The sequence below is a fragment of the Oncorhynchus mykiss genome, chromosome 5 (assembly GCF_013265735.2).
Source record: "Oncorhynchus mykiss isolate Arlee chromosome 5, USDA_OmykA_1.1, whole genome shotgun sequence".
NCBI lineage: Eukaryota > Metazoa > Chordata > Actinopteri > Salmoniformes > Salmonidae > Oncorhynchus > Oncorhynchus mykiss.
In genome coordinates this window covers 35728412-35756138 of record NC_048569.1, presented here as the reverse complement: position 1 = coordinate 35756138, position 27727 = coordinate 35728412, and the positions used below count along the sequence as shown (strand labels likewise).

The 27727-nt window shown below is 42.0% G+C and overlaps 2 protein-coding genes across 11 annotated transcripts in view; both read left to right on the top strand.

Moving 5' to 3' along the window:
* Window positions 1–6703: 6703 nt before the first annotated feature.
* Window positions 6704–11637, top strand: rab36 (RAB36, member RAS oncogene family). Of its 2 annotated transcripts, XM_021602589.2 has the most exons (11): window positions 6718–7236; window positions 7769–7888; window positions 8831–8922; window positions 9042–9116; window positions 9215–9316; window positions 9440–9504; window positions 9740–9791; window positions 9896–9977; window positions 10165–10255; window positions 10698–10814; window positions 11018–11637. In XM_021602589.2, exons 2-11 carry the CDS (start codon window positions 7811–7813, stop codon window positions 11077–11079), a joined length of 816 nt encoding a protein of 271 aa, XP_021458264.2. In that variant the 5' UTR covers window positions 6718–7236; window positions 7769–7810; the 3' UTR covers window positions 11080–11637. The 2 variants fall into 2 exon arrangements, with proteins under 2 accessions (XP_036833256.1, XP_021458264.2); XM_036977361.1 differs by lacking the exon at window positions 10698–10814 and having other exon boundaries at window positions 6704–7236.
* Window positions 11638–15715: 4078 nt separating this feature from the next.
* The window catches only part of depdc5 (DEP domain containing 5, GATOR1 subcomplex subunit), a 30219-nt gene continuing 18207 nt past the window's right edge, over window positions 15716–27727 (top strand). For 4 of the 9 annotated variants that reach the window (XM_036977357.1, XM_021602582.2, XM_036977358.1 and 1 more), the window contains exons 1-25: window positions 15740–16378; window positions 16663–16727; window positions 16838–16925; window positions 17011–17057; window positions 17215–17300; window positions 17404–17487; window positions 17601–17650; window positions 17773–17842; window positions 17970–18048; window positions 18225–18286; window positions 18626–18695; window positions 18793–18865; window positions 19028–19131; window positions 19239–19313; window positions 19425–19559; window positions 21230–21291; window positions 22555–22628; window positions 22818–22887; window positions 22985–23021; window positions 23123–23240; window positions 23335–23567; window positions 23718–23918; window positions 26891–27026; window positions 27123–27226; window positions 27388–27447. In XM_036977357.1, coding sequence (XP_036833252.1) covers window positions 16673–16727; window positions 16838–16925; window positions 17011–17057; window positions 17215–17300; window positions 17404–17487; window positions 17601–17650; window positions 17773–17842; window positions 17970–18048; window positions 18225–18286; window positions 18626–18695; window positions 18793–18865; window positions 19028–19131; window positions 19239–19313; window positions 19425–19559; window positions 21230–21291; window positions 22555–22628; window positions 22818–22887; window positions 22985–23021; window positions 23123–23240; window positions 23335–23567; window positions 23718–23918; window positions 26891–27026; window positions 27123–27226; window positions 27388–27447 — 2173 coding nt within the window. In that variant the 5' untranslated portion in view covers window positions 15740–16378; window positions 16663–16672. Of the gene's footprint in view, window positions 16728–16837; window positions 16926–17010; window positions 17058–17214; window positions 17301–17403; window positions 17488–17600; window positions 17651–17772; window positions 17843–17969; window positions 18049–18224; window positions 18287–18625; window positions 18696–18792; window positions 18866–19027; window positions 19132–19238; window positions 19314–19424; window positions 19560–21229; window positions 21292–22554; window positions 22629–22817; window positions 22888–22984; window positions 23022–23122; window positions 23241–23334; window positions 23568–23717; window positions 23919–26890; window positions 27027–27122; window positions 27227–27387; window positions 27448–27727 lie in introns of those variants that run through there. The other 5 variants (XM_036977360.1, XR_005051722.1, XM_036977356.1 and 2 more) reach the window with 5 other exon arrangements.

Here is a 27727-nt window from a genome sequence, read left to right as displayed (position 1 = left end):
ATCAGGCTTACTTACCACTGTTGTGTCATCGGCAAACTTAATGATGGTTTTGGAGTCGTGCCTGGTCGTGCAGTCATGAGTGAACAGGGAGTATAGGAGGGGACAGAGTACGCATCCCTGACAGGCCCCTGTGTTGAGGATCAGTGTGGCAAATGTGTTGTTACCTACCCTTACCACCTGAGGGTGGCCCGTCAGGAAGTCCAGGATCCAGTTGCAGAGGGAGGTGTTTAGTTTCAGGGTCCATAGCTTATTAATGAGCTTTGAGGGTACTATGGTGTTGAAAGCTGAGCTGTAGTCAATGAATAGCATTCTCACATAGGTGTTCCTTTTGTAAAGGTGGGAAAGGGCAGTGTGGAGTGCATCATCTGTGGATCTGTTAGGGCGGTATGCAAATTGGAGTGGGTCTAGGGTTTCTGGGATAATGGTGTTGATGTGAGCCATGACCAGCATTTCAAAGCACTTCATGGCTACAGACATGAGCGCTACAGGTCGGTAGTCATTTATGCAAGTTACCTTAGTGTTCTTGGGCACAGGCACTATGGTGGTCTGCTTAAAACATGTTGGTATTACAGACTCAGACAGGGAGAGGTTGAAAACGTCAGTGAAGACACTTGCCAGTTGGTCACTGCATGCTCGCAGTACATGTCCTGGTAATCCGTCTGGCCCTGCGGCTTTGTGAATGTTGACCTGTTTAAAGGTCTTACTCACATTGGCTGCGGAGAGTGTGATCACCCTGTTGTCCAGAACAGCTGGTGCTGTCATGCAAGTTTCAGTGTTATTTGCCTTGAAGCGAGCATAGAAGTAGTTTAGCTCGTCTGGTAGGCTTGTGTCACTGGGCAGCTCTCGGCTGTGCTTCCCTTTGTAGTCTGTAATGGTTTGCAAGCACTGCCACATCCGACGAGCATCGGAGCCGGTGTAGTACGATTCGATCTTAGTCCTGTATTGACACTTTGCCTGTTTGATGGTTTGCCGGAGGGCATAGCAGGATATCTTATAAGCTTCCGGGTTAGAGTCCCGCTCTACTCTTTAGCTCAGTGCGGATGTTGCCTGTAATCCATGGCTTCTGGTTGGGGTATGTATGTATGGTCACTGTGGGGACGACGTCATCGATGCACTTATTGATGAAGCCAGTGACTGATGTGGTGTACTCATCAATGCCATTGGAAGAATCCTGGAACATGTTCCAGTCTGATAGCAAAATAGTCCTGTAGCTTAGCATCTGCTTCATCTGACCACGTTTTGATTGACCAAGTCACTGGTGCCTCCTGCTTTAATTTTTTCTTGTAAGCAGGAATCAGGAGGATAGAATTATGGTCAGATTTGCCAAATGGAAGGCGAGGGAGAGCTTTGTATGTGTCTCTGTGTGTGGAGTAAAGGTGGTCTAGAGTTTTTTCTCCTCTGGTTGCAAATTTAACATGCTGATAGAAATTTGGTAAGACCGATTTAAGTTTCACTGCATTAAAGTCCCCAGCCACTAGGAGTGCCGCTTCTGGGTGAGCGTTTTCCTGTTTGCTTATGGAGGAATACAGCTCATTGAGTGTGGTCTTAGTGCCAGCATCAGTCTGTGGTAGTATTTAGACAGCTACGAAAAATACAGATGAAAACTCTCTAGGTAGATAGTGTGGTCTACAGCTTATCATGAGATACTTTACCTCAGGCGAGCAAAACCTTAAGACTTCCTTAGATATCGTGCACCAGCTATTGTTTACATAAAGGCATAGTCCGCCACCCCTTGTCTTACCAGACACCGCTGTTGTATCCTGCCGATACAGTGTATCAACATACAGCTGGCTGATTATAATGTCGTCGTTCAGCCACGACTCCGTGAAGCTCCGTGAAGATTTTACAGTTTTTAATGTTTTAATTTTTTATTTTTGGCCAGATTAATGAATACGGCTGCACAGTAATGTCTCTTATCGATGGCGGTTAAGATATTGTTTAGGACCTTGAGCGTGGCTGAGGTGCACCCATGAGCAGCTCTGAAACCAGATTGCATAGCAGAGAAGGTATGGTGAGATTCGAAATGGTCGGTAATCTGTTTAAATTAAATGAATGTCCCATTGGTAGTTTAATCTTCCCCGTAGGTCATCAATTTTATTTTCCAATGATTGCACGTTAGCTAGAAGAGCGGAAGGCAGGGGGGGGGGGGGGGGGGGGGTTTATTCGATCGCCTACGAATTCTCAGAAAGCAGCCCGACCTCCATCCTCTTTTTCTCAGATGTCTCTTCACGCAAATGACGGGGATTTGTGCCTGTTCCCGGGAAAGCAGTACGGCATTCACGTTGGACTCGTCGGACTCGTTAAAGTAAAAAAAAAAATTCTGCCAGTTCGTGTTGAGTAATCGCTGTCCAGAAGTTATTTTCGGTCATAAGAGACGGTAGCAGCAACATTATGTACAAAATAAGTTTAAAAACAAGTTAGAAACAATGCAAAAAAACGAACATAAAAACACAATCGATTAGGAACACATAAAACGTCAGCCATCTTCTCCGGCGCCGTCACTGATTACAACAACAATAAGACAACAATAAGAAATAAAAAAATATATGAATATAAACATACAATAAATGGCTCAGTTGAACAGAATAAACATTTTAGCATAAGTATAATACAGGAAGGAACAATTTATAGTATTTACACGTGTATTGGGGAAGGGGGGGATGGGGGCCAGTGTACTGATCAATATAATAAGAGTCTGGTAGCAGCAGTTGTGATGTGTGTGTAGCATGAATGTATATGTGTGTGTGTGTATATGTCTGTGTCGGTGTGTGCATGTGTGAGTGCATGTGTGCTCAGGTGCGTAGAATCAGAGCAGTTGGTCAGTCCAGTTCAAGTGTTCCACCATCTGATGGCTTGTAGATAGAAACTGCCTCGGAGCCTGTTGGCATCACACCTCATTCTCCGATACCGTCTGCCCGCCGGGAAAGAGAGTGAACAGCTCGTGGCTGGGGTGTGTGGGGTCTTTGATAATGCTGCGTGCCTTCCTCAGGCACCCGTTTCGAGTAGATGTCCTGGATGGGTGGGAGCACGATATATATCCATCCCTAATTTCTACATCTCAAATTATGCTGATTGAGCTATGCAGCTCTGAGGGGGAGGATGCTCAGTCTGACCCTCAGCAGATGACCAGAAATTACTATTCCAGACTGGGGACTGGACAGTGGCTGTAAGAATCTGATTACTTCATCTCAACCCTGACCTAATGACCCTGTAGCCGCACATGGTTTTAACCTTGTTGAGATCAAAGCCTCATCTATAGAGAGAGAGAGCGAGAGAGAGTGTGTCTCCATCAATACTCCTATTTTGTGAGTATGGTTATGGAGGAATAGTAATAGTGGCCATTTGTTTGAGTTTTAGATGTTTCTACAACTTGATTGGAGTCCACCTGTGGTAAATTCAATTGATTGGACATGATTTGGAAAGGCACAACCTGTCTATTCAAGGTCCCACAATTGACAGTGGATGTCAGTGTTTAAAAAAAGACAGTGGATGTCAGAGTGTCGAAGGCACAGATCTGGGGAAGGGTAACAAAACATTTCTGCAGCATTGAAGGTCCCCAAGAACAAAGTGGTCTCCATCATTCTTAAATGGAAGAAGTTTTGAAGAAGCTTCCTAGAGCGGGCCACCCGGCCAAACTGAGCAATCAGGTGAGAAGGGCCTTGGTCAGGGAGGTGACCAAGAACCCGATGACCCAGCCAAAGCCCAGCCATGAACCCATTCTAACAGTTCCGGAGAGACCTGATAATAGCTGTGCAGCAACGCTCCCCATCCAACCTGACAGAGTTTGAGTGGATCTGCAGAGAAGAATTGTAGAAACTCCCCAAATACAGATGTGCCAAGCTTGTAGCGTCATATCGAAAAAGACTCAAGGTTGCAATCACTGCCAAAGGTTATTCAATAAAGTACTGATAAAGGGTCTGAATACTTATGTAAATGTCATGTTTCAGTTTTCTATTTTGTATAAATTAGCAAAAATGTCTAAAAACCCATTTTTGCTTGTTATTATTTTTGCTTGTTATTATGGGGTGTGTAGATTGATGAGGGGAAGTTTAAAAAAATATATTTTAGTATAAGGCTGTAACGTAACAAAATGTGGAGAAAGTGAAGGGGTCTGAATACTTTCCGAATGCACTTTTTATTTCAGGATGTGTATATTCCTTGGTAGCAGGTAGCCTAATGGTTAGGTACTTTTGGGCCAATAACCAAAATGTCGCTGGTTCAAAGCCCCAAGCTGACTAGTTGAAAATCTGTTGATGTGCTGTTGAGCCAGGCACTTAACCCCAATTGTTCCTGTTAGTTGCTCTGGATAAGAGTGTCTGCTAAATGACTCAAATGTAACCCAGAAAATAAGCTGAATTTATTTACACATCACAGTTTTGAAAACATAGCTGGTGGTCTCTTGGTACAACTTACAAATGTATGTAATTGATTGAAATATTACCACAACCTTTAAAGCATGTGTATCTTTATGTGTATGTGTATCTTTATGTGCATGTGTATCTTTATGTGCATGTGTATCTTTATGTGCATGTGTATCTTTATGTGCATGTGTATCTTTATGTGCATGTGTATCTTTATGTGTATGTGTATCTTTATGTGCATGTGTATCTTTATGTGCATGTGTATCTTTATGTGTATGTGTATCTTTATGTGTATGTGTATCTTTATGTGTATCTTTATGTGCATGTGTATCTTTATGTGTATGTGTATCTTTATGTGCATGTGTATCTTTATGTGCATGTGTATCTTTATTTCCCAAACACAATTGAATACTATCACAATAGCTTTTTTTTGTCTTTTAAGCATTTTAAAACATATTTAACACAGACTTAACACCTAACAAAGACTTTGTACTATTTTTTTTACACTTCTAACATAGGCTAGGCCCTGTTGTTACCTCATATCCCAGCAACAAGTCTGAGAAGAAAACACTTCAATTTGATCAACTTGCTATTGGCTCAACTTTACACAAAGGCAAACATTTTGACTATATTAGCCCACACAACTACAAGGATGCACTTTCATTCTAGGTTCAGGACCTCATATTGAAGCTTAAACAGACCCCAACACAATTTTTTTCTCTTTTTTTTTTCTCCACCTTGACTTTCTTACCACTCTTTCCATCTTCCTTCACAGACTCCATGAAATGACGGCGTCTTCCTAAACATTTGGTCAAATTACGAATTTTCGGTATAGTTTCCTAGAAACAAGGGTGGCTCAACTTACCCCACTCTCCCCTACAGAAAACATTTGAGTTACTGGATGATAGGAGAGGTGGTTATGGGTGTATAATTGAAAGTGTATGGAGAACAAACAGACAGGACTGTCAATGTTCAATATTATCCATCCATCAAGGAAATATAATTTTTTTAAACTCAATATGTCTTACAGTAGATCCCATTGCAAAGGCAAGAACCACTGTGATATCCACAGCAGACTGACCATCTATAGTATGAATACCCACCAACAACATTGTGAACAAAGTGGAAACAATGCGGAACAAACCGAGCAGCCACACATGGAAACACGTTTTGCACTCACAAATTGTTAGGAATTATAACATTGAGAGTCTAGAGCAATGTTTCTGGTGCGTGCTTTGTGTTTCCACCAGAAATGCTCTTAAGGCATCTACTGGTGTTGAAAAGCAAATAGCTTCATATCTTTTATATGCTTTGTATCTTGTTGTTGTAACTCCATGGGATCACAACTAGATTTATATAGATTTCTGTGCAATTTGCAGCTTATGACAGACACCTCAAAAGGCTCTGTGCTCAAATGATCACAGTAAAGTGCAGTAGAAATAGAAAATGACTGAACATGCCATTTGCCAACATACACAATATTTTCATGAAACAAACACAATAACAGGCCCAAGTTCTATGCTGCAAATCAGAGAGGACACATGAATGTCTATTGAAAAGTCATCTTCCAGATGGTGTGATATTGTTCTCTACTAAATTGCCTATCTGCCACCTGTCTGTCCTGTCTCTGATAGACCCAAATGGCCTTGCAACAGGATAGCATTAACGTTGGGGAGGTGAGGGGTGCAATTAAGCCTCATACACTGCCTACAGTCCATCATTATTGATCAGTGATGAAATGGAATTACACCTTGGGTGAAAGGGAGCTATTGTCCCACAGGCATTTGATTAGTGGACATGAGGACATTACTTGGCACTGACAACACTTTGGCACAGATCCTGTTAAGGCTCCAGGCCTGGGACCTACTTGACAGTTGGACAATCCTCTCTAATAATAAGATAGGAAGATAATGTAGGTAGTAAGTGGGGTAAAATCAAACCTGTTTTGCATGACAGCCAGCAGTATGCAATGGGTGGCTCTGTATCTAGACCTCTGCTGCCTCCCAGTGGCTGAGAATGGAACAGGCAGCAGTTCACGGCATACTGAGAAGACACCTGTCTGAGAACAGAGGTGGGATATTATTTAATAAATGTATGTAACATTGCCCACCCCCCACCAGCCAGATAATTGCCTACCTGTGCCCACTTAGAAAAAGTGCTTAGCAGTGAGTGGCCTCTACATGTCTCCCCACTGAGACTCTTCCAGCTGATGAGCCAATACATTCTTAATGAGAGAGGGAAATTAAACCTCTCAGAGCTATGGATCATTTCAATGATTGGTCTTATTAACTGCCTTCTCACAGACAGTTTCATCTGCAGTCACCTGGAGGTCCAAAACGATCAATTACATTTTTCTCTGTCGTTTTGAGAGCTTGTGTGTTCAAACATACTGACGAGAGAAGAGGGGGAGAAAGAGATAGACCATTATTCTTACTACAGGAAGTGCATAATACTAGCAACAAAATCAAACATACTTCAGTTTCTTTAGTGTACTTGCCAGGATTTCTCATCAATGCGAATAGATGGAATAGACTGCAGCTAGCTGCACACGGCCCTTGTTTTCACAGGAGCAGCATACCCGCATTGACCTAACGTCATTTAGAATTCTACATGATTCCAGCTACTGGAACATCCAAAACATGTTTGTTAGAATGGCCACATTCCACTCGATACATGTGACATGTTAATAGCCTAACAATCGTTGAATTTACGCGTTTCTGCCCGGCTGCCATGCTTTTATCACATGACAAATATCCCTGTAGGGCACTGAAAGGTAGTTGTCATGGTGATGAGGGGTAGATCTGATGCTTGCAGCTCGAGATTCAAGTGAACGATTTTTTTTTAGCAGCAACGACGGAACAGTTGACAAGAATCCGTGAGTAGTTTACACATCATTATTGATTTCAATGTACACGGTACTATGTTGCGGATACTTTCATTGGCCAAATGTTGCCATCTCATTGCGTCCTGCTATATTGTAGCGTAGCCACTTTGTGTTCCAGAATATAGAAGAGTAAACAGTCATCATAGCTAGTTTCCACCGCAGTACTTGCACACACAAGTCTAGATTCTCCACACTTCATATTGTTTTCTTTATTATCACTGTCGCTGAACATACCTTTTTTGTTCATCCGAGAAATGTTATCGTTGAGTCATCTTCAGAGCTTTATGTAGGCTATTTAAATATTATATGGACACTGGAGTTTAAACCTTAGGCCGCTGAAGCCTAATTTGTGCACGGCCTACATAATAAGGAATGTGAACCCCCTTCCCTAAAACACTCCAGTATGGTTATTCACACATACTGCAGTGTTTTAGAGAAGGGGGTGCACCCTTCACAGGAGCCTGCACACTTATGGCATGGGAATTAATATAGCTAATCAGTACATTGCACTGGTCATGGCCAGGATTTTAGTTTACAGGCAGACCACCCACACAGCCTTACCAAAATGCAGGAGATGAGGAACGGGATGATGCACTTCCCACCACCTGTGAGCAGAGACCGGGTCATATCCAAGTTCCCAAAGGTACCCGAGCACACACCAGCAACCTGCTACCCGCCTGCTAGCCATCTGGATCAACTCAAACCTACCATAATGTTTTAGTGGCTCTGGTGTACCGTTTGTTAAAAGTCACAAGTGCTGTCATTCAAAACAGGTTGGAATGGAGGGGTCAAAAGTATGTGGTTGATGTTATTGAAACCGTGTGACATCCACACAGGGGCTTACAGTTGTCTGAGTGTGTGTGATCACAGGGCTGGCTATTTCTGAAAACAGCACTAATAAAGTTAATGTTGTCTAGTAACCTACTGTACCCAATGAAGCCTCTCTGTCAGCTGTTGCTGAGTAGGCCCAACTCATAGGTTCTAACAGCATGCAGTGACACCTAAACTCTCCTTGGTCAGGACAGTATTCTGAGTAGATAATATAGGACCACAATAGAAACAAATGTCTTGACTTTTTTTTGTATATGTATCCTCGACAATGTATCCGTTGCCTGATGTAACATTTTCTGTATTTTAAATTGTCTCGTCAAATAAGTAGTGAAAATGTAAATTGCCAGGGCTGTAAAAGCTTCAAAGGATGTTGCACACATACTGTATTCCTAATATGCAAGGATTTAGCTATTTACCCCCCACAGTCTCCTGGTGCCGTTTCAAAAGTAGATTAAATTAAAAGTTCAGGGGAGTTTGAGTGACATTTTTCAAGCCTGGATATGAGAAGAGCTTTTACAGTAATGTCAGCAGGAATCACTGGAACAGCAAGACTTTGTAGACAGCTGGTATTTTCATGACACACCATTAAAAATGCCTTCAGTATGTCAGATGGAAGCTCATAACAAAATAAAAACATCAGTGCTGCATTATTGTTTTCATTACAGATACCAAACAATGCATTTAAACTCTTCTGTGTGATTGTACATCAGAGAGTGATGTCTGTTATTAACGTTGAAGCGACTGTTGTTTCCAGTGTTATACTCCACAGGCCTGTCTGCAGATTAAGGTGGATTGGGATACCCAGGCCAAGGATGCCTGCAAAGAAAGAACTGACAGGCATCAGGGGTGAGTTGCCTGGTTAGATGTATTGATTGATTCATGTCTGACTGATTCACTTATTGATTGGTATTGGATTTATCTGGAAAAGCAACACTGGATTTAGCTGTTCAATATTTCCTTTGAAGATGGGACAGACTCAAGATGTCCAAAGCAGTGGTTGTTGGTGACCTTAATGTGGGCAAGACCTGCCTAATAAACCGGTACAGTATTCAGCTTGCGACCTGGCTGCTATATCATGTTCCTTTTAGGTGGTAAACAGCCTTCTAACATGTTTGTGTATTCTGTTCTGCATTTTCAGGTTCTGCAAAGATGTATTTGACAGAGACTACAAGGCTACCATAGGAGTGGACTTTGAGATTGAGAGGTTTGAGCTCTCAGGAGCTCCATTCTCCCTTCAGATGTGAGTGAGGGTCATGCTCTGGTTTGTTTGAATATGTGCTTTATTATTTTATTAGAAACTTGTGATTCTTTACTTGTATTCAAAGGTGAATTTTTTTCTCCCCCTTCTCCTTCTCTTACATAGCTGGGACACAGCTGGCCAGGAAAAATTCAAATGCATTGCTTCAGCATACTACAGAGGAGCTCAGGGTAAGATAGAGACAGCCAGTGAGATGCCTTTGGCTGCGTTTACACAGGGAGACAGATTCTGATATTTTTTTCACTAGTTTCACAGCTCTGAAAAAATCTGATATGATTGGTCAAAATACTAATTAGTAAAAAAAAAAAGTTTTTTACTGCCTGTGTAAAAAGCAGCCATTGTAGACTAGGGAAACCCTGAGGAGTTCACTGTTGCTGTATCCAAGCCTCTGTGTTTTTATTACAGTGATAATCACAGTATTTGACATGGCAGACATTAAGAGCTTGGAGCACTCATGGTAGGTTTATTTAATATAATATGAAATCAAGAGCAAGCACAAAGATAAATCAGAACAATCAAAGTAAAATGTCCTCTCAAATGAAATGTCTCTATCTCTCACAGGCAGTGGTTAGATGAGGCCATGAGGGAGAATGAACCTGGCTCCTGTTCTGTTTTCCTGGTCGGAACCAAGAGTGACCTACTTGTGAGTGCACAAACATGTACATGGTTCTTGGCAGATAGATAGATATTGTAGATGGGCACACATAGGTGTATAATATGCTTTCCCCCCCATATCCGTAATGAAGAACCATATCCATTAGCTCTGTCTTTTGGCTCCTTTCTATGCTTTCAAATACAATTCATGAATCTTTTCTCTCTCTGTGCCCAAGGCTCCAGAGGAGCGCCAGAGGACTGAGAGAGACGCCATCAAGATAGCAACTAAAATGAAAGCTGAGTTTTGGTCTGTTTCGGCCAAGACAGGTACAGACCGGAGCAAAAACCCCTATTATAACATGACACCATGACTTCATTGCGATGTTCATGTTGACGATAGCATATCAAATCAAATGTTATTGGTCACATACACATGATTAGCAGATGTTTATGCGAGTGTAGTGAAATGCTTGTGCTTCTAGTTCCGCTTGTGCTTGTGCTTCTAGTAATATCTAACAAGTCATCTAACAATCCCCCAACAATGACCTAATACACACAATAATAGCTGTGGTTTTAGAGACCACAGGATAATTACATAGAGATGGTCTCCAGGTGTGCAATGTTCTTATTGTGTAATCAGAGGTTAAGCTGTTTCACTGTATGGAGTGTGTCTGGGCCATGTGCAATCAATGCAGCTGCTGGTCTTGTTACTGTAAATAAGCATTTTGATGATATGATAATGACACTCACTATCGGTGTGACTGTGTAGGGGAGAACGTGCAGGGGTTCTTCTTCCGGGTGGCATCTCTGGCCTTTGAAGACTCTGTACTGAAGGACATGGAGAAAGGGATCATCTCCACTCGAATAGGAGGAGGAGACAGCATTAGTAAGAGACAACTCAAAGGACAACAGAGGGGTTTGGGTCAGAGAGTGTAGGTGGAGGGAAATATATAGAGAGGAAAATAGTGAATGTATATTTAAAGCTTTGGGAATAAATATGTTGTCAGTTGCTCATCTCTCAGATGGACTTGAATTGGGGTTGGAAATTGCAATACTCTGTATTTATGTTCTTGGTATCTTTCCCTTTAGAGTCTGACAGAGCCAACCTGGAGGAGCCCCAGTCCAGAGCAGTGAATACGAATTGCTGCTGAGAAAAGAGAAGAGGACTTGAAGTAGGAGTCAAGAGAAGGAAGGAGAGTGAGATGTGTAGAAAGATATTGAAATAGGGGATTTTAAAAGTGGAAAGAGCTGTGACTGGCATGTGCCTCTTTTTCTCAGTCTTCACTGGTATCATTCATACGTGGACACACACGTGTCTACAGCCTTTATAATCATCATTTTGTACTGCCATTTTGGGATGTAATGTATCAACTTCCTTGATTTTAACCCGGTCGTCAATGACCTTTATTATATGCATTGTAAAGTATTTTATGAATTCAGTATTTTGTTGAATTTTGGAAATTAGGGTGCATTTCAGACTCATTTGTAGAAGTGGTTTGATAGTTTATGTAATATACTGTATTATCATTATGTATTGTGTAGCCCTAACATTCTGCAGATACATTTACAATAATTTTATTGCATATTTTTGTTATTACTGCTAACCTCGTTCCTAGGCTGAATTGTTTCTGCACAGAGACAGAGCTGGATGGTGATGACATTACCCCTAATCAAAATAAAGTTTCATATTTTTGTATGGGTCTTCATGACATCTAAATATCCCAGTTCCTTTCACTGGATGACTCTAACTTAGTAAAGGGCTACAGAGCTAGTTACTGACCGAGTTCACAACTGACCAAAAACAGTGACAAAACAATTCAGCAAGAAAGAACAGTTAGCCACTGCATTTACACAAACAGTAAATTCAAGAAATACAAATGCGTGAACTTAAAGAATCACCTCAATGGAGGACAGGTTCAATAAGCTACAACATTGAGTAACAAGATATGTGATGCTGTTCAACTAACCCTGTGCTTGGGGATACTTTCTTCTATCTCCATTCAGAAAGAAAAGTGTATCTTATAAATGTCTGTGTCCAGTTGCAGGTGGTTCTCCAAAAACCAGACACAATTCAGAATTATATTAAATCCATGTTTTGTCTCTTGCATGTGTGTAGATCTTTGTTTTGGTCGAGCTGTCATCTACTTCTTAATTTGGCCTTATGAAAACTTCCTGTTCCTGCAAAGATGTTGTGAAGGACACAGTGGAGTAGGCTGGTGGGTTTTCAGTAAGTGTAGGGTCGATGGTAGGGTATTTGTTGATTTCTTTCTTTTTTTCCCCATGTTTTTTTCAAGCAATGTATAAGGGAGTTATACTCCAGTCTAGTAGGTGGCAGTAATGAAACATTTATTAGATGCCAACCACTCTTAAACATCATCAAAGAAGAAAGATGTTGGGAAATGTAAGACGTCTGACAGCTAAATTGGCTAGGGAACTTATCACTCTGTGCAAAAAGTGGATTTAATATCATTCTGAATTTTCTCTGGTTTTGGAAGGACCACATGCAACTGGACACAGACAATTATAAACTATTGATAAGTTACACATTTCTTCTAAATTGAGAATGAAGAAAGAATCACCAAGCACAGGTTCCTTCTGTGCAAAGCTGTAATAAAGATATGCAGTGCTTGACTTGGACTAAAATAGGTGCTGGAACTCATTTTGGATGCCGGTACTGTTTACATTTAGCTGCAGGAGCTCTATAATAATTTTCTGCTAATATTCTATAAGAGGAACAAGAGCTCCAGCAGTAGAACATTTGAGGTGCTGGTACTCGGCTTCGGTGAACTCCTGCCCGAGTCAAGCACTGGCGATATGGAGCATCATATATCCCGTTACAATTCTATATCTAGGGTTCAATATACTGCTTGTACCCCCATCAACATCTCTCCAAAAACAAAAAAATGAACTGCAAACAAGACATTACTGCAGTGGCATAACTTGTTAAGGGATACATATACTGTACAATTTGAATAAACAAACACTGATACAGAGAAACAAGCATACCTTATGAACAAATTTGACCACACACAAAACAATTGCTTAAGACAGCATGGTCCCCAAAATGGTTCCTACCCTGTCACACTAGAAACGTTTTATTGTATGATTACTTGAGGTTAAATATCTTATTCATTAGTAGAATAATAGGACATCACTATGTTAGAAAATATATATATATTTAACCTTTATTTAACTAGGCAAGTCAGTTAAGAACAAATCCTTCTTTACAATGACGGCCTACCCCGGCCAAACACTAACTGACGACACTGGGCCAATTGTGCACCGCCCTATGGGACTCCCAATCATGGCCAGTTGTGATACAGCCTGGAATTGAACCAGGGTCTGTAGTGACACCTCTAGCACTGAGATGCAGTCCCTTAGACCGCTGCGCCACTCAGGAGCCCAAACTGCTGCTATTAGTCTAAGAAATCCCAAACAGAAGTGTATGCTGGAACTATAGAATTAGGAATGAGGATCTTTATGGCTGGAACAATGATCGGGGTCGTTTTACATGGCCTGGTGCCCCGATAGGTGGAGTGTGGGTCATTTTAGACCACTCCATTGGTCCATAAGGGACATTTCCACTGACCCAGGCCATGCCAATTGAACTCCACCAGGGAGGGGGTTAGAAAGCGGTGAGGGAGGAGCGCCCTTCTTAAATGGAACTGTAATCTGCGCCACTCGATCATGTTGTCAAAAAGCCATCATCCAGAAATATATAACATCTCTTTTCCATAAAATAAATGTGAGAATTTTCAAACTAGTTTTCATTGGAAAGGCAGATAACTGTTTTTATCAAAAGCCATCACTTTTGCATGTGAAAGCAGTAAACACTGAATCCTGCTCATTACTACACATGCTTAATTATGTCACATCACCGGCACCTGGCTCATGTTAGGGTGGCAGCCCGGTTTCAAATCGAATGCCATCAACTTTCAGCCAGTGCAAAACATGCCTACATGGGTGCCCGGGTGAGACTAATCGAACCCCCACCCCGGGGGGATCTCGGGAGCACATGTAGGTGGATTTTGCACCAGATGAAAGTTGATTGCATTTGATTTTGAACTGGGCTTGCCTCCCAGACCTAAGCCAGGTGTCCTGCTCAAAGCCCACTGCGAAGTCTGCTCAAAACAAAAGTGACGTAATTAAGCATGTGTAGTAATTACTAGGGTTCTGTGTTTTCCCAATGGATTGCTTTTGATAAAAAACACTTTATCTGCTTTCCTAATGAAAAATAGTCAGACAATTCTAACATTTATTTTATGGAAAAGAGATGTATCTTTCTGGACGATGAAACCATGCTGCCTTGTTGACAAAAGGGCCGACAGGCACATATTACTGTTCGATTTGAGAAGGGCGCTCCTCCCTCCCTGCTTTCGCCCACTGACGTAATGGGCCATAGACCGGTGTCCCGCGGTTGGGCATAATCGTATCCGCCCAGTGTTGTAGGAAGCAACCATTGGAGGAAACACGTCCGCACAGGGCAGGGATGGGCAACTTTGATGTTGGTGGGGGCCACAAATAATCTGAAGTCATCACGAGGGGCTGTAGTTGCCCCCCAGATAGATAAAGAAAAATGTTGTGTAAATTCTACACTTTTGCCATGGGGTGTGGAGAAGATGTTGCTGTTTTAAAGCTATTTTGCTGCAATTCCACACATTTAGCCATGGGGCGCAGAGAAGATTTAGCAACTTTATAACTAAATTTATGCACATTTTGAAGTTGTATGTTTAATTTCGTGCAATTATACTCAGTTGCCATGGGGCAGAGAGGAAGTAAGCGGTTTTACAGCAAATTTCCTGCTATTCTACATATTATGCCATAGGGTGGAGAGAGTGAAACTGACTAACAAATCAATGGGGGCTCTAATTCGACCTTGATTACTACAAGTTTAGATAGCTGGCTAATTTACCAATCTATAAATGTTTAGCTGCCATGGGCTAATCAGTGACTGACATAAGAGAAAAACTGTTGACACACAAACAAATTTCAAAATTGCATATTGTGTATTCTACTATTCTACCTCGCAACAGTAAATTGAGTCCCCATCCCTGGCCAATGGAGACTAGAGTCACAGAGGAAGAGGGGAAGTGAAAGCGATAACCGTCCAAAATCTGTCTTCTCCAGAAAGTGGCGTAATTGTGGCGTTTTTTAAATGGAGGTCTATGAGAGAGTGTCGAATTTGGTTAACAAAAAAATGAATGGCTTATTTGCTACTTGTGGCTTATTTGACCAAATAGAAGTTTCCTAATGATTAGGTTGTTACGAGCGTATTGATATAAGACGATAAAACACGTTATATAGGAGTTGTGCCATCTCGTCAGTGGTTATCACAGCCACAAAGTCATAACTCCCGCCTATTTCTACAGTTTCTCTTCTTAAAATATGATTTTAAACATAACCTTAACCACACTGGTAAATTTATGCATGTCCCTAACCTTGAATTTAAATTTAAAATGTGATTTTTTGTTTTCATAAATATTTACGATATAGCCAAGTTGAACTTTTGGCTGTGGTAACTAGTGGAAAGTTTTGCACACGAGTATTTTTCACCTTTATTTAACCAGGTAGGCTAGTTGAGAACAAGTTCTCATGTATCTGTCCTCACATTGTCTAGAATGGTCTTGCCTCCTCCATACTGCCTTCCATTGTTGAATACATTTATTTTCATTGTTAGAGCGAACACTAGAGTATGTGGTTAATATAAATAATCCGTGCTAAAGTGCACGGGAATTAAAATTAAGCACACCCATAGTGTGCTCGTAAATTCATTATGAGGTGCCAGAGAGCGGGTGTTCGTCAATCCAGAGCGTTGTCCGATTGTCCATTGGTAAATTCGGAGCATTCAGAGCGCATACTGGACACTAGTCGAGGAGTAAGGTTGATCCGAGCGTTCTAACCTCACAATGGCAGTCAAGCAACCATGCTAACATTGGCTAGCTTGCTAGCTACTTCAAGACACAAATGAGAGAATAATTCACTCTGACCATTTACTCTCCCGTGCAGAAGTGGTTTAGGCTGTTTCATGTTATCCAGAGCGTTGGTGACTGTAACTGTGCTGCTGACAACAATTTAATAACGTTTTTTTGCCGACGTTTACCGACACCGGTCATTTTCAACGGGTGTTGAGCATTCGTAAATTCATAATTTATTCTACACTTTGACACACTCAGACGAGAGTGCTCTGAAGACGGACTAGATGGGCAGAGTGAATTTACGAACGCACTCCCAGTAGCCAGTACCACTTGGTACTCTGTATTGCGAACACCCAATCAGCTAGCGTCAACAACTGACAAGAAACCAATCGTTGAATGACTTTATAATCTGTGGGCGGTTATACTCCATGTTTTGCAGGAAGTTGAACCCTCGCTGTGCAGTAAAAACAACAATATACGACACGTCTAATTTCAATAACGTTTAACCTATTTTTCATATTAATGCGTTGTAAAGGCAAGTCTGAACTTCATCCAACTTTTGTGTGCATTGTCTCACGTTGTGTTTCCAGGTAGATGTGAGCTTTTAGCAAGTTACAAGTTAGCTGTAGCAGCTAACGTTAGCCACCATCACGAGACCGTCAAGTCAGTGGTGTCCCATGCGTGGAGCTCTGTGTTACTAATAGGGTGTTATTTGTGTCTACAAAACTTCTCGTTTCTTCGGATTGATAGAGTTGGGTGTAACCGAAAGGTTTTTTAACATGTGTTCTTGGTAACATGCATTCGGTGTGCCTTCTTTAGCTTGTTCATCATGAAGAATAAAACATACAAACTTGTGGTGCACAAGAAAGGCTTTGGAGGCAGTGGTGAGTGAATTCCTTTCAGTGACGGTGTAAAACGGTTCACAGTGTTTTATCATGTGTTGGGTGAAATTAATGCTGTTTTGTCGTTGACAATAACCCCTCCTTATACACAGATGATGAGCTTGTGGTGAACCCCAAGGTGTTCCCTCAAGTTTCCCTTGGGGACATAATTGAGATTGCACACCCCACAGATGAATACAGGTGAGGATGCATGCCAAGAAGTTATCTTTTGCCTGGGTCTATATGTTGGTCCAAAGTTATGATAGATTCTCCTCATTTCCAACAGCCCTCTCTTGCTGCAGGTGAAGAGTCTCAAAGAAGACCTCCAGAAAGGTAAAGCATGACGAATTTCCTCCAGTTTTAGAGGAAGCCCCTATAGAACCTAGCTAGTGAACTGATCAATATCCTATTTGATTGTAAGTGACATGCACAAGGAACGCTCATCAGTAAATCTGTAGCCTAAATACAATGCATTCATCCTCTCCTCCAGAGACAATCAGTGTGGACCAGACTGTGGCGCAAGCCTTCAAACTCCGGGCATACCAGGATGTCGTTGTAAACATTGTGGATCCAAAGGTGTTTTTTCTATGAATCATATTTCCAATAGTATTTGATTGAATTACAGTATTCAAGCTGATTTTTAAAGCGAGCTCATGCTGTATATGGATTTCTGTGTTAGGATGTAACTCTGGACCTCGTAGAGCTCACGTTCAAAGACCAATACATTGGAAGGGGAGACATGTGGCGACTGAAGAAGAGTTTGGTGAGAGGGAGTCTGTTTGAATACCTCTGTATATGCTGTTGGTGTTTTGTTAAGGTAGCCTACTTCTTGAATCTGTGCCTATTAGAACTTCATTAACATTCTATTTATCTTAGGTGAGTACCTGTGCTTATGTGACCCAGAAAGTGGAATTTGCAGGGATCAGGTATGCAATACCATTCTTAACACATTAATAATAATAAATATGTTATTTCATGTGTAAATATGTTTTATGTTATTATGTCCCTTACTGTCCCTTACGTTGTATCCTGTCTCTGTTACCCTCAGAGCCCAGGCCAGTGAGTTATGGGTGAAAGGAGAGAAGGTCACATGTGGCTACATCAGTGAAGACACCAGGGTAAGCAATGTCACTTTCAAAAGTAACTGTCTATTAAGATATTGCAGGACACTGTATGTAGTTACTAAATATGTTCTCCAGTCTCCCTACGATAGAGTGCCTTTCATATTTGTGGTGTTTAATGCAGGTGGTGTTCAGGTCGACCTCTGCCATGGTGTACATCTTCATCCAGATGAGCTGCGAAATGTGGGACTTTGATATCTACGGTTAGTTTCTCTTCTATCCCAGGTTATCAGGTGTTGGTATTGTTGAGTGTGTGAGATTGAGGCTGTGTTTCTTCTGTCTTGAGTGAGTGAGTGGGTGGTTTACTGAGATTGGCATTGAGCAGTGAGCCCTGTAGTTTGTCAATGAGGAGGAAAATAAAGTTTTCATTTGTTTTCAGGGGATCTCTACTTTGAGAAAGCAGTCAGTGGTTTTTTGTCTGATCTTTTTGCCAAATGGAAGGTTTGTGACTTACGTTCTGTGTTACACTTGCAATGCTTAAACCATTAATTAAACTTAATCAACACATTTCTAGGCATTAAACCAGGAGTGGGCAACTCCAGTCCTCAAGGGCCTGATTGGTGTCACACTTGTTCTCCATCCCTAGCAAACACAGCTGATTAATAAAATTGCATTTTAAACTGAAGATCATGGTTAGGTGATTATTGGAGTTGGGTGTGTTAGCTGGAACTGGGGCAATGACACCAATCAGGCCCTCGAGGACTGGAATTGCCCACCCCTGCATTAAACAATGCAGTTCTAAAGGTATTTATCCCAGTGAGATTTTGTTGACTTTTTCAGGAGAGGTATTGCAGCCATGAAGTGACAGTGGTGCTTTTCTCACGCACTTTCTACAACGCTAAAACCTTGGGTGAGCCCTTTTATTTCTGTTTTCATGAGACATCAGGAATATCACATGCTAGCTATTATTAGATTAAATGTTCTGTTTTTCTTCCCATCTTCTGTAGAGGAGTTTCCTGAGATATTGAGAGGTTCCATCAGACAGGACCACGAGGGCCGTTTCTATGAAGATTTCTATAGGTTTACTGTCTTCCAGCCTCATTGTCTATTTCAATTATATTTTCACAATGTCCGTTTTTGTATGTCTACTTATTTCTAGTTTTAGTTACCAGTTGGAACTTTTTTCCTCATCTGTCAACGGTCTGACTGACTCATGGTGTTTCTCTTGTTGTGTCTTTGTAGGGTAGTGGCTCAGACTGAGAGACGTGATGAGTGGACCTCTCTACTGGTCACCATCAAGAAGCTTTTCATCCAGTATCCTGTCTTGGTGCGGCTAAAAGAAGCGGGTAATGAATCAGACACAACTTTGTACATTTAACGTCATGAGCAGGGCACTTGAACGTTACCATATTATGTATGTTTACTTGTGTACATGTGGTTATTTTTGTGATAGTTGGTTTCCCCTCCGGCCATAACTCTACTGCTGCTCAGGGGAATTACCTTGAGGCCATTAACCTGTCTTTCAACGGTGAGTGCGTCATCTACTCATTATTTTGTGTGATTCTCAGTGTTCATATTGAGCCACATATTATCTTGTCTCCTTATGACTTTCAAAAATACGGTCCTGTGCCTTTTACAGTCTTTGACAAGCACTACATCAACCGCAACTTTGACCGCACCGGTCAGATGTCTGTGGTCATCACCCCGGGGGTGGGCGTGTTTGAAGTGGACCGACTGCTCATGATCCTAACCAAGCAGCGCATGATTGACAATGGTAGGAAGTTATAACAACAGTAATAGGATGAACAGTCATACAGTGCCTTCGGAAAGTATTCAGATCCCTTAACTTTTTCCACACTTCGCTACGTTACAGCCTTATTTTAATCCTCAGCAATCTACACACAATACCCCATAATGACAAAGTGAAAACAGGTTTTGAAATGTTTTGCTAATTTATACAAAGAAAAAAAACAACACACAAAGGTATTTACATAAGTATTCAGACCCTTTCCTATGCTACTCGAAATTGAGCTCAGGTGCATCCTGTTTCCATTGATCATCCTTGAGATGTTTCTACAACTTGATTGGAGTCCACCTGTGGTACATTTAATTGATTGGACATGATTTGGGAAGGCACACACCTGTCTATATAAGGTCCCACAATTGACAGTGCATGTCAGAGCAAAAACTAAGCTCCCAGACAGGATTGTGTCTAGGCTCAGATTTGGGGAAGGGTACCAAAGCATTTCTGCAGCATTGAAGGTCCCCAAGAACACAGTGGCCTCCATCATTCTTAAACCACTAAGACTCTTCCTATAGCTGGCCGGCCGGCTAAACTGTGCAATCAGATGAGAAGGGCCTTGGTCAGGGAGGTGACCAAGAACCCGATGGTCACTCTGACAGAGCTCCAGAGTTCTTCTGTGGCGATGGGAGAACCTTCCAGAAGGACAACCATCTCTGAAGCCCTCCACCAATCAGGCCTTTATGGTAGAGTGGCCAGACGGAAGCCACTCCTCAGTAAAAGGCACATGACAGCCCGCTTGGAGTTTGCCAAAAGGCACCTAAAGGACTCTCAGACCATAAGAAACAAGATTCTCTGGTCTGATGAAACCAAGATTCAACTCTTTGGCCTGAATGCCAAGCGTCACGTCTGGAGGAAACCTGGCACCATCCCCACGGTGAAGCATAGTGGTGGCAGCATCAGGCTGTGGGGGTGTTTCTCAGAGGCAGGGACTGAGAGACTAGTCAGGATCGAGGAAAAGATGAAAGGAGGAGAGATCCTTGTTGAAAACCTGCTCCAGAGTGCTCAGGTCCTTAGAATGGGCTGAAGGTTCACCTTCCAACAGGACAATGACCCTAAGCACACAGCCAAGACAATGCAGGAGTGACTTTAGGACAAGTCTCTGAATGTCCTTGAGTGGCCCAGCCAGTGGCCGGACTTGAACCCGATCAAGCATCTCTGGAGAGACCCGAAAATAGCTTTGCAAAATAGCTGTGCAGCGACGCTCCCCATCCAACCTGACAGAGCTTGAGAGGGTCTGCAGAGAAGAATGGGAGAAACTCCCCAAATAAAGGCGTGCGTCATACCCAAGAAGATTCGTTGCTGTAATTGCGGCCAAAGGTGCTTCCACAAAGTACTGAGTAAAGGGTCTGACTACTTATGTAAATGTGATATTTCTGTTTTTTGATTTTTTTTATACATTTGTGAAACTGTATAAAAACCTGCTTTTGCTTTGTCATTATGGGATATTGGGTGTAGATTAATGAAAGAAAAAAAATGCAATCAATTTTAGAACAAGGCTGTAACCTAACAAAATGTGGAATGAGTCAAGGGGTCTGAATACTTTCCGAAAGCACTGTACATTGTTGATGCTCATAAATGATTTGCTATTAGAAGGTGATAGGACTAAAGTGATTTTTCTGACATCTGTTTTCCTTTGCCAGGTATCGGTGTAGACTTGGTGTGTATGGGAGAGCAGCCACTTCATGCAGTGCCTCTATTTAAGGTGAGACGGACTGAACCCAAATATAAGCTCAGAGGTTAAAGTTCTCCATCACTGCAACGGATTTCTGTAATATGGATGACGCATGAGGGTTTTAATAAACAATTGTATTTTCTATTATTATTATTATTTATTTTTAAAGCTCCAGCCACACTTGAACATCTAAAACTAGAAAGTTTGGAGAAATGATAATGGCCCTATATGTTTTCAAATAATTGCCATTTTTCTGGCCCGCAAATCAATTCTGACAAAGAAATCTGTCGTAAAAACAACTGTGCGACCCAACTGGACTTACGTTTCAGTCATGGATACATTTTTTTCTTGAAACCCTGGAAATGCCTCAATCTTCATTATGACCAAATGATTTGGACTTGAGTCGATGTGCAGCATACCTGTTTTAACGGCTTTGTGGAAGGGGAACAAATAGTTACTTTGGCGGTGACCTCATCTATTTGAAAACAGATCCTCAAAAATGACTACTTTTTAAAACAATTTAAATACAGGTGCCTGTTTTAATAAAAATCTCATTACTTTTTGAGCAACATTTAATTAGCATACATAATACTTTGGTCAATGCATTTGAATTGCATTGCAATGAGCTGAGTTTTGTAACTACTGTACACAAGGCATAGTTACTGTTCCTTATTCCAATTATGTAATAACTCCATTATTATAAAGCAATTTCCAAAGTCCTATATAACAACTTTGATTTTTTAATAATCACTAAGTTACTACACATGTATAAGAACTTGATGTCAAGTGTTACTGTATTACCTTACTAATTTACTTTTGTCAGTCATTTTGAAGCTGCTAAAATGGTCTACTCTAATGTTGAGGTGATTCCATGTCCTCCATGTATTTAATTCTAGGCTGTAGGCTATATTAATATCTATGAGCCATCCGAACCATGTGTTTTATTATATTCAGACTAATTCAGACTAATTCAACTAACTGTTGTAGTTTTCAAATAACTTTCATATTTTCAATTAGCTTAAAATATGATTTGGTTTTCTGAGACCTGTATTTGAATATCAAAGAAAATAGCTGCCTTTTAGTTGAAACTGTATATAAATTATATTTGACTTTGAGTATTTGAAGAGTTGGTATTTTCAAATAAACTACAAAATAGAACTATTTTCTTCCTGGGTTTGATGTGCAGATACAGAATGTCTGTTATTGCTACCGTTTTCTGAGGTATGATTTTCTACTATATGTCACCGTCTTTGTATTGGATTATTACTGTATTTTCCCTGTGATGTTGACAAGCTGCACAACAGGACAGTGCCTGGAGACTCACGACTGGGGGATGACTACAACCTGCCCCACTGGATCAACCACAGGTAAGACCAGACAGACACAGCTTCTGGATAGAGATGGAGGAGGACAGAGGAAGGGTAATATGGGTAAGCGAGGTTCATATATTTCAGGATGGGAGACTGTTGAATATTCCTGGTGAAGAGATGAATGGGTTTTAGAGAAAGGAAGGGATGTTTTTCTAATGTTATCTCTTTCTGTTACCATGACCACAGCTTTTACACATCCAAAAGCCAGAACTCCTGCAGCTGCTTCACTCCTCGCATCAAGCTGGCAGGACGCAAGGTACATATATAGATAGACCTAATCTAGATGCAGCCAATATTTAGAATTTGGCTTACAGCTCACCTGTCATTTATTTTCTCCATTTGTTTGCTTTTAGCTCCATGCAGAAAAATTCAAGAACAACAAAGAGCACAGTAAGAGAGAATGTGTTTATTGATTAATAAACCCCCCTACGATGAACTATCATTCCCTTTTCTTCTCTAACAAACTGTGCCTCTTCTTCATTGCCTCTCAGCTCTTGGGGCTCCGAAGGACGAGAACAGCCTTCCCATCCAGGTGGACTATGATGCCCATGATGCACAGGTGTTCAGACTCCCCGGGCCGTCCCGAGCCCAGAGGAGCACCAACTTCAGGTGCCGCTCAAACACAACCACACATTTATTGCACACTTCCAATAAATAGAGTTAAGAGTAAGGATAGGAGTAACTCAGTGTGACGGTCTTCTAGGGTGGTCCGAGAGAGGGAAGTGAGTGGAAGGAGAAGCTGGGGGTCTGCGGATGTGAGTGGGGTTCTAGGGGGCGGTGTGTCCCCCCCTGTCCGCTCTTGTGGGCCTGACGAGCAGCGGAGCCTGGCCTCTGATGACAGCCTGGGCAGGGTGTCCAACATCCTGCTGATCCCTCGTCTGCCCCCAGCCCAGTATGGAGAAGTCAGCAGCTCCCTGGGCTACACCAGCACCAGAGGTACCAGGAATAAACCCCTTGTATAAGTGATTAGTGTGATGTTTAATCGTGAGGGTGTGGTATCGATTAATGTGCTGAGTAGCCATAAGTGTTTATTTCAACTGTGCTAATGTTTCTGTCTGTCTCTCTGTGTCTGTCTCTCTCTCTCAGAGTTGTTGGAGAAGATGATGGAATCTCAGCGGGACTCCAGTGCTCCGGGGAGGTTCACTGTGGGGAGTGCTGAGTCCACCCTCCATGTGCGCCCAGGGGGCTACACCCCTCAGAGGGCCCTCATTAACCCCTTCGCCCCCTCACGCATGCCCATGAAGCTCACCTCCAACCGCAGGCGCTGGATGCACACCTTCCCTGTGGGTGAGGACACAAACACAGACACACACCATCATCCACTTCGAATTAAACACAGACTGAAACCCGCTAGTTGAAACTTTTTCTGTGTCTCCGAATCCGCATCAGCCAATTAAAATCTTTCACGTAGTTCTCGTGATAGAACGCTGAATATTAGCTTTTCCCTTAAAATAACATGGCACATTTAGCTCTGTTCTGACAACACCAGCTGGGCATGATTGTTTTCTGTAATTCTGCATCGACCAATTACAAATGTTGACGTAGTTGGACTTGATATAATTTTTGTCATAAGAGTGTCCTTAACAGAGGTCAAACGGCAACATCTGCGAAATCAAACACGCAAAATGTCAACTGGATGATTAGCTCACAGTGAAGCGAGCCTGGCTCCTGGTCATTTTAGCTGTTTGCGGCAAGTTCGAATCCCGGGTGAGATACAGTATGTTTTTCCTTTGAAATGTAGATTTATTGTGTGTTGCGAAGGGAAGTGCATCCAACACATTGAAAATTAAGATTAAGAATACATTTAATAAGGAGCTGTATCTTTCTTCAGCCTTGTAGACAAGCTCTGCTAATAATCAAGTGCATTATTTGAATCGAGCATCGAGGACCAGCAGTGAAATGTTTTGTCCTTTAGCAAAAAAGCTTGGATGTGAGGGAGCCTCGAACCCGCGGTTACTGTACCCTGCAAATTCACTGTTTAGCGGCGTATGCCACCTGGCAGTGATTGTAGTGGAGGTACATGACAGCTATTTGACAAGACCATGAGGCTCTTTGATGGACGATAAACTCAAATGTTGTATAGACCGCCTTGATCTTTTTCCCGTAAAAGCATATAAATGTTTGTAAAACAGATAAGGAAAAACGTGGGGTTTTGTCATTTCTTATTATTTTTTTATTTTATTTTATTCTAACGTTAGTATCTACAGTGGGGCAAAAAAGTATTTAGTCAGCCACCAATTGTGCAAGTTCTCCCACTTAAAAAGATGAGAGAGGCCTGTAATTTTCATCATAGGTACACTTCAACTATGACAGACAAAATGAGAAAAAAATATCCAGAAAATCACATTGTAGGATTTTTTATGAATTTATTTGCAAATTATGGTGGAAAATAAGTATTTGGTCAATAACAAAAGTTTATCTCAATACTTTGTTATATACCCTTTGTTGGCAATGACAGAGGTCAACGTTTTCTGTAAGTCTTCACGGTTTTCACACACTGTTGCTGGTATTTTGGCCCATTCCTCCATGCAGATCTCCTCTAGAGCAGTGACGTTTTGGGGCTGTTGCTGGGAAACACAGACTTTCAACTCTCTCCAAAGATTTTCTATGTGGTTGAGATCTGGAGACTGGCTAGACCACTCCAGGACCTTGAAATGCTTCTTACGAAGCAACTCCTTTGTTGCCCGGGTGGTGTGTTTGGGATCATTGTCATGCTGAAAGACCCAGCCACGTTTCATCTTCAATGTCCTTGCTGATGGAAGGAGGTTTTCACTCCAAATCTCACGATACATGGCCCCATTCATTCTTTCCTTTACACGGATCAGTCGTCCTGGTCCCTTTGCAGAAAAACAGCCCCAAAGCATGATGTCTCCACCCCCATGCTTCATAGTAGGTATGGTGTTCTTTGGATGCAACTCAGCATTCTTTGTCCTCCAAACACGACGAGTTGAGTTTTTAACAAAAAGTTATATTTTGGTTTCATCTGACCATATGACATTCTCCCAATCTTCTTCTGGATCATCCAAATGCTCTCTAGCAAACTTCAGACGGGCCTGGACATGTACTGGCTTAAGCAGGGGGACACCGCTGGCACTGCAGGATTTGAGTCAATGGCGGCATAGTGTGTTACTGATGGTAGGCTTTGTTACTTTGGTCCCAGCTCTCTGCAGGTCATTCACTAGGTCCCCCCGTGTGGTTCTGGGATTTTTGCTCACCGTTCTTGTGATCATTTTGGCCCCATGGGGTGAGATCTTGTGTGGAGCCCCAGATCGAGGGAGATTATCAGTGGTCTTGTATGTCTTCCATTTCCTAATAATTGCTCCCACAGTTGATTTCTTCAAACCAAGCTGCTTACCTATTGCAGATTCAGTCTTCCCAGCCTGGTGCAGGTCTACAATTTTGTTTCTGGTGTCCTTTGACAGCTCTTTGGTCTTGGCCATAGTGGAGTTTGGAGTGTGACTGTTTGAGGTTGTGGACAGGTGTCTTTTATACAGATAACAAGTTCAAACAGGTGCCATTAATACAGGTAACAAGTGGAGGACAGAGGAGCCTCTTAAAGAAGAAGTTACAGGTCTGTGAGAGCCAGAAATCTTGCTTGTTTGTAGGTGACCAAATACTTATTTTCCACCATCATTTGCAAATAAATTCATTAAAAATCCTACAATGTGATTTTCTGGATATTTTTTTCTCATTTTGTCTGTCATAGTTGAAGTGTACCTATGATGAAAATTACAGGCCTCTCTCATCTTTTTAAGTGGGAGAACTTGCACAATTGGTGGCTGACTAAATACTTTTTTGCCCCACTGTAATTCAAGGATGTATCATGCAATATTGACACACTACACTTATGACCGACCAAGTGAAACAAAAGTAACATTTGGAGGTTTAAAGTATCTCTGGTGGCCAAGTTAACCTATTTTAAGAAATGCCATTGGGTTGGTGGATATATAGTCTAAGATCTTTGATAGGCTGATGTGGAATTTGATACAGGAAATAATCACTGCCACCTGGTTAGGTTAGCATAGGGCTAAATGTGCGAGGTTATGTAATGGGAACAGCTAACATGTAGCATTTTAGCACGTCTAACTACATTGCCGATTCTAATTGGCTGATGATCATTTTGAGACAAAAATACAAAATAGAAGTATCAGTGCACCATAAGCACAGGGCAGTCATGATGCTACAGGTACAATGCGTACGTTCCAGTACAGGACATCTTTCACGAGGAATGTAATTAATGTGTCATGGATGTGTTCCAGGTCCGTCAGGAGAGGCCATCCAGATCCACCACCAGACCAGACAGAACATGGCTGAATTGCAGGGCAGCGAGCAGAGAGACCCCGCCCACACCTCCGCCGAGCTCCTGGAACTGGCCTATCATGAGGCCACTGGCAGGTTAGACACGCCCCAGGGGGAAGGTCATGCCTCTTTCTTTAAATGTAATTATAGTTGTCTATTGATTATTTCCCCCCCTGTGGACTGTGTGTTCAGACGGACAGCCTCAGAGAGACGACAGGCAGGAGAAAATGGGCTGTACTCCAGCGGAGGGATGGAGGAGTATACTCATGGCAGCCCAGCCAGCAGCAACAGCACTGGTACACACACACACACACACACACACACACACGCTAGTGCATCTGACTCACTATATAAGCATTGTATACATCACACACTAACCCTGCCAACTATCTTTTCTCTTAATGTTGTATGGTTGATGGTCACGCTGTTGGTTTTAATGCTGATAATGTTTGTGCAGGAACACCGGTAAACCGTGGCTCCTCGTTGGAGGAATTTTCCTCTGGCAGTCCGGATCCAAGTGAGTCTGTGCTGCCCTAAGAATGAAAACACACTCACTACACAGACACACTTGACACAGTCACACACATGTCATGTACACAATATCCTATCAGTTTGGTTGTGAACATTGCCTGACAGCCGAACTGATCATTCGAATAAGCCCTCACATGATGAAATGAGAGCTTATTCAACTGAACCCCTGATTGGCTGAATTCTCCGTTCGGTGTCTGTCTGTGAGGGAAAGACTAGGGTTCATAAAGGGTCACACGTTTTTGGGTCATGCATTTACCCCCCCTCTC

What these genes read in the sequence shown, in the direction of transcription:
- rab36 (XM_021602589.2), top strand. Translation starts at nt 7,811, where the DNA reads ATGCAGGAGATGAGGAACGGGATGATGCACTTCCCACCACCTGTGAGC. An exon ending in ATACTACAGAGGAGCTCAGG is followed by an intron (nt 9,505 to 9,739) that starts GTAAGATAGAGA and finishes TTTTTATTACAG; the next exon opens with TGATAATCACAGTATTTGAC. An exon ending in GTCTGTTTCGGCCAAGACAG is followed by an intron (nt 10,256 to 10,697) that starts GTACAGACCGGA and finishes GTGACTGTGTAG; the next exon opens with GGGAGAACGTGCAGGGGTTC.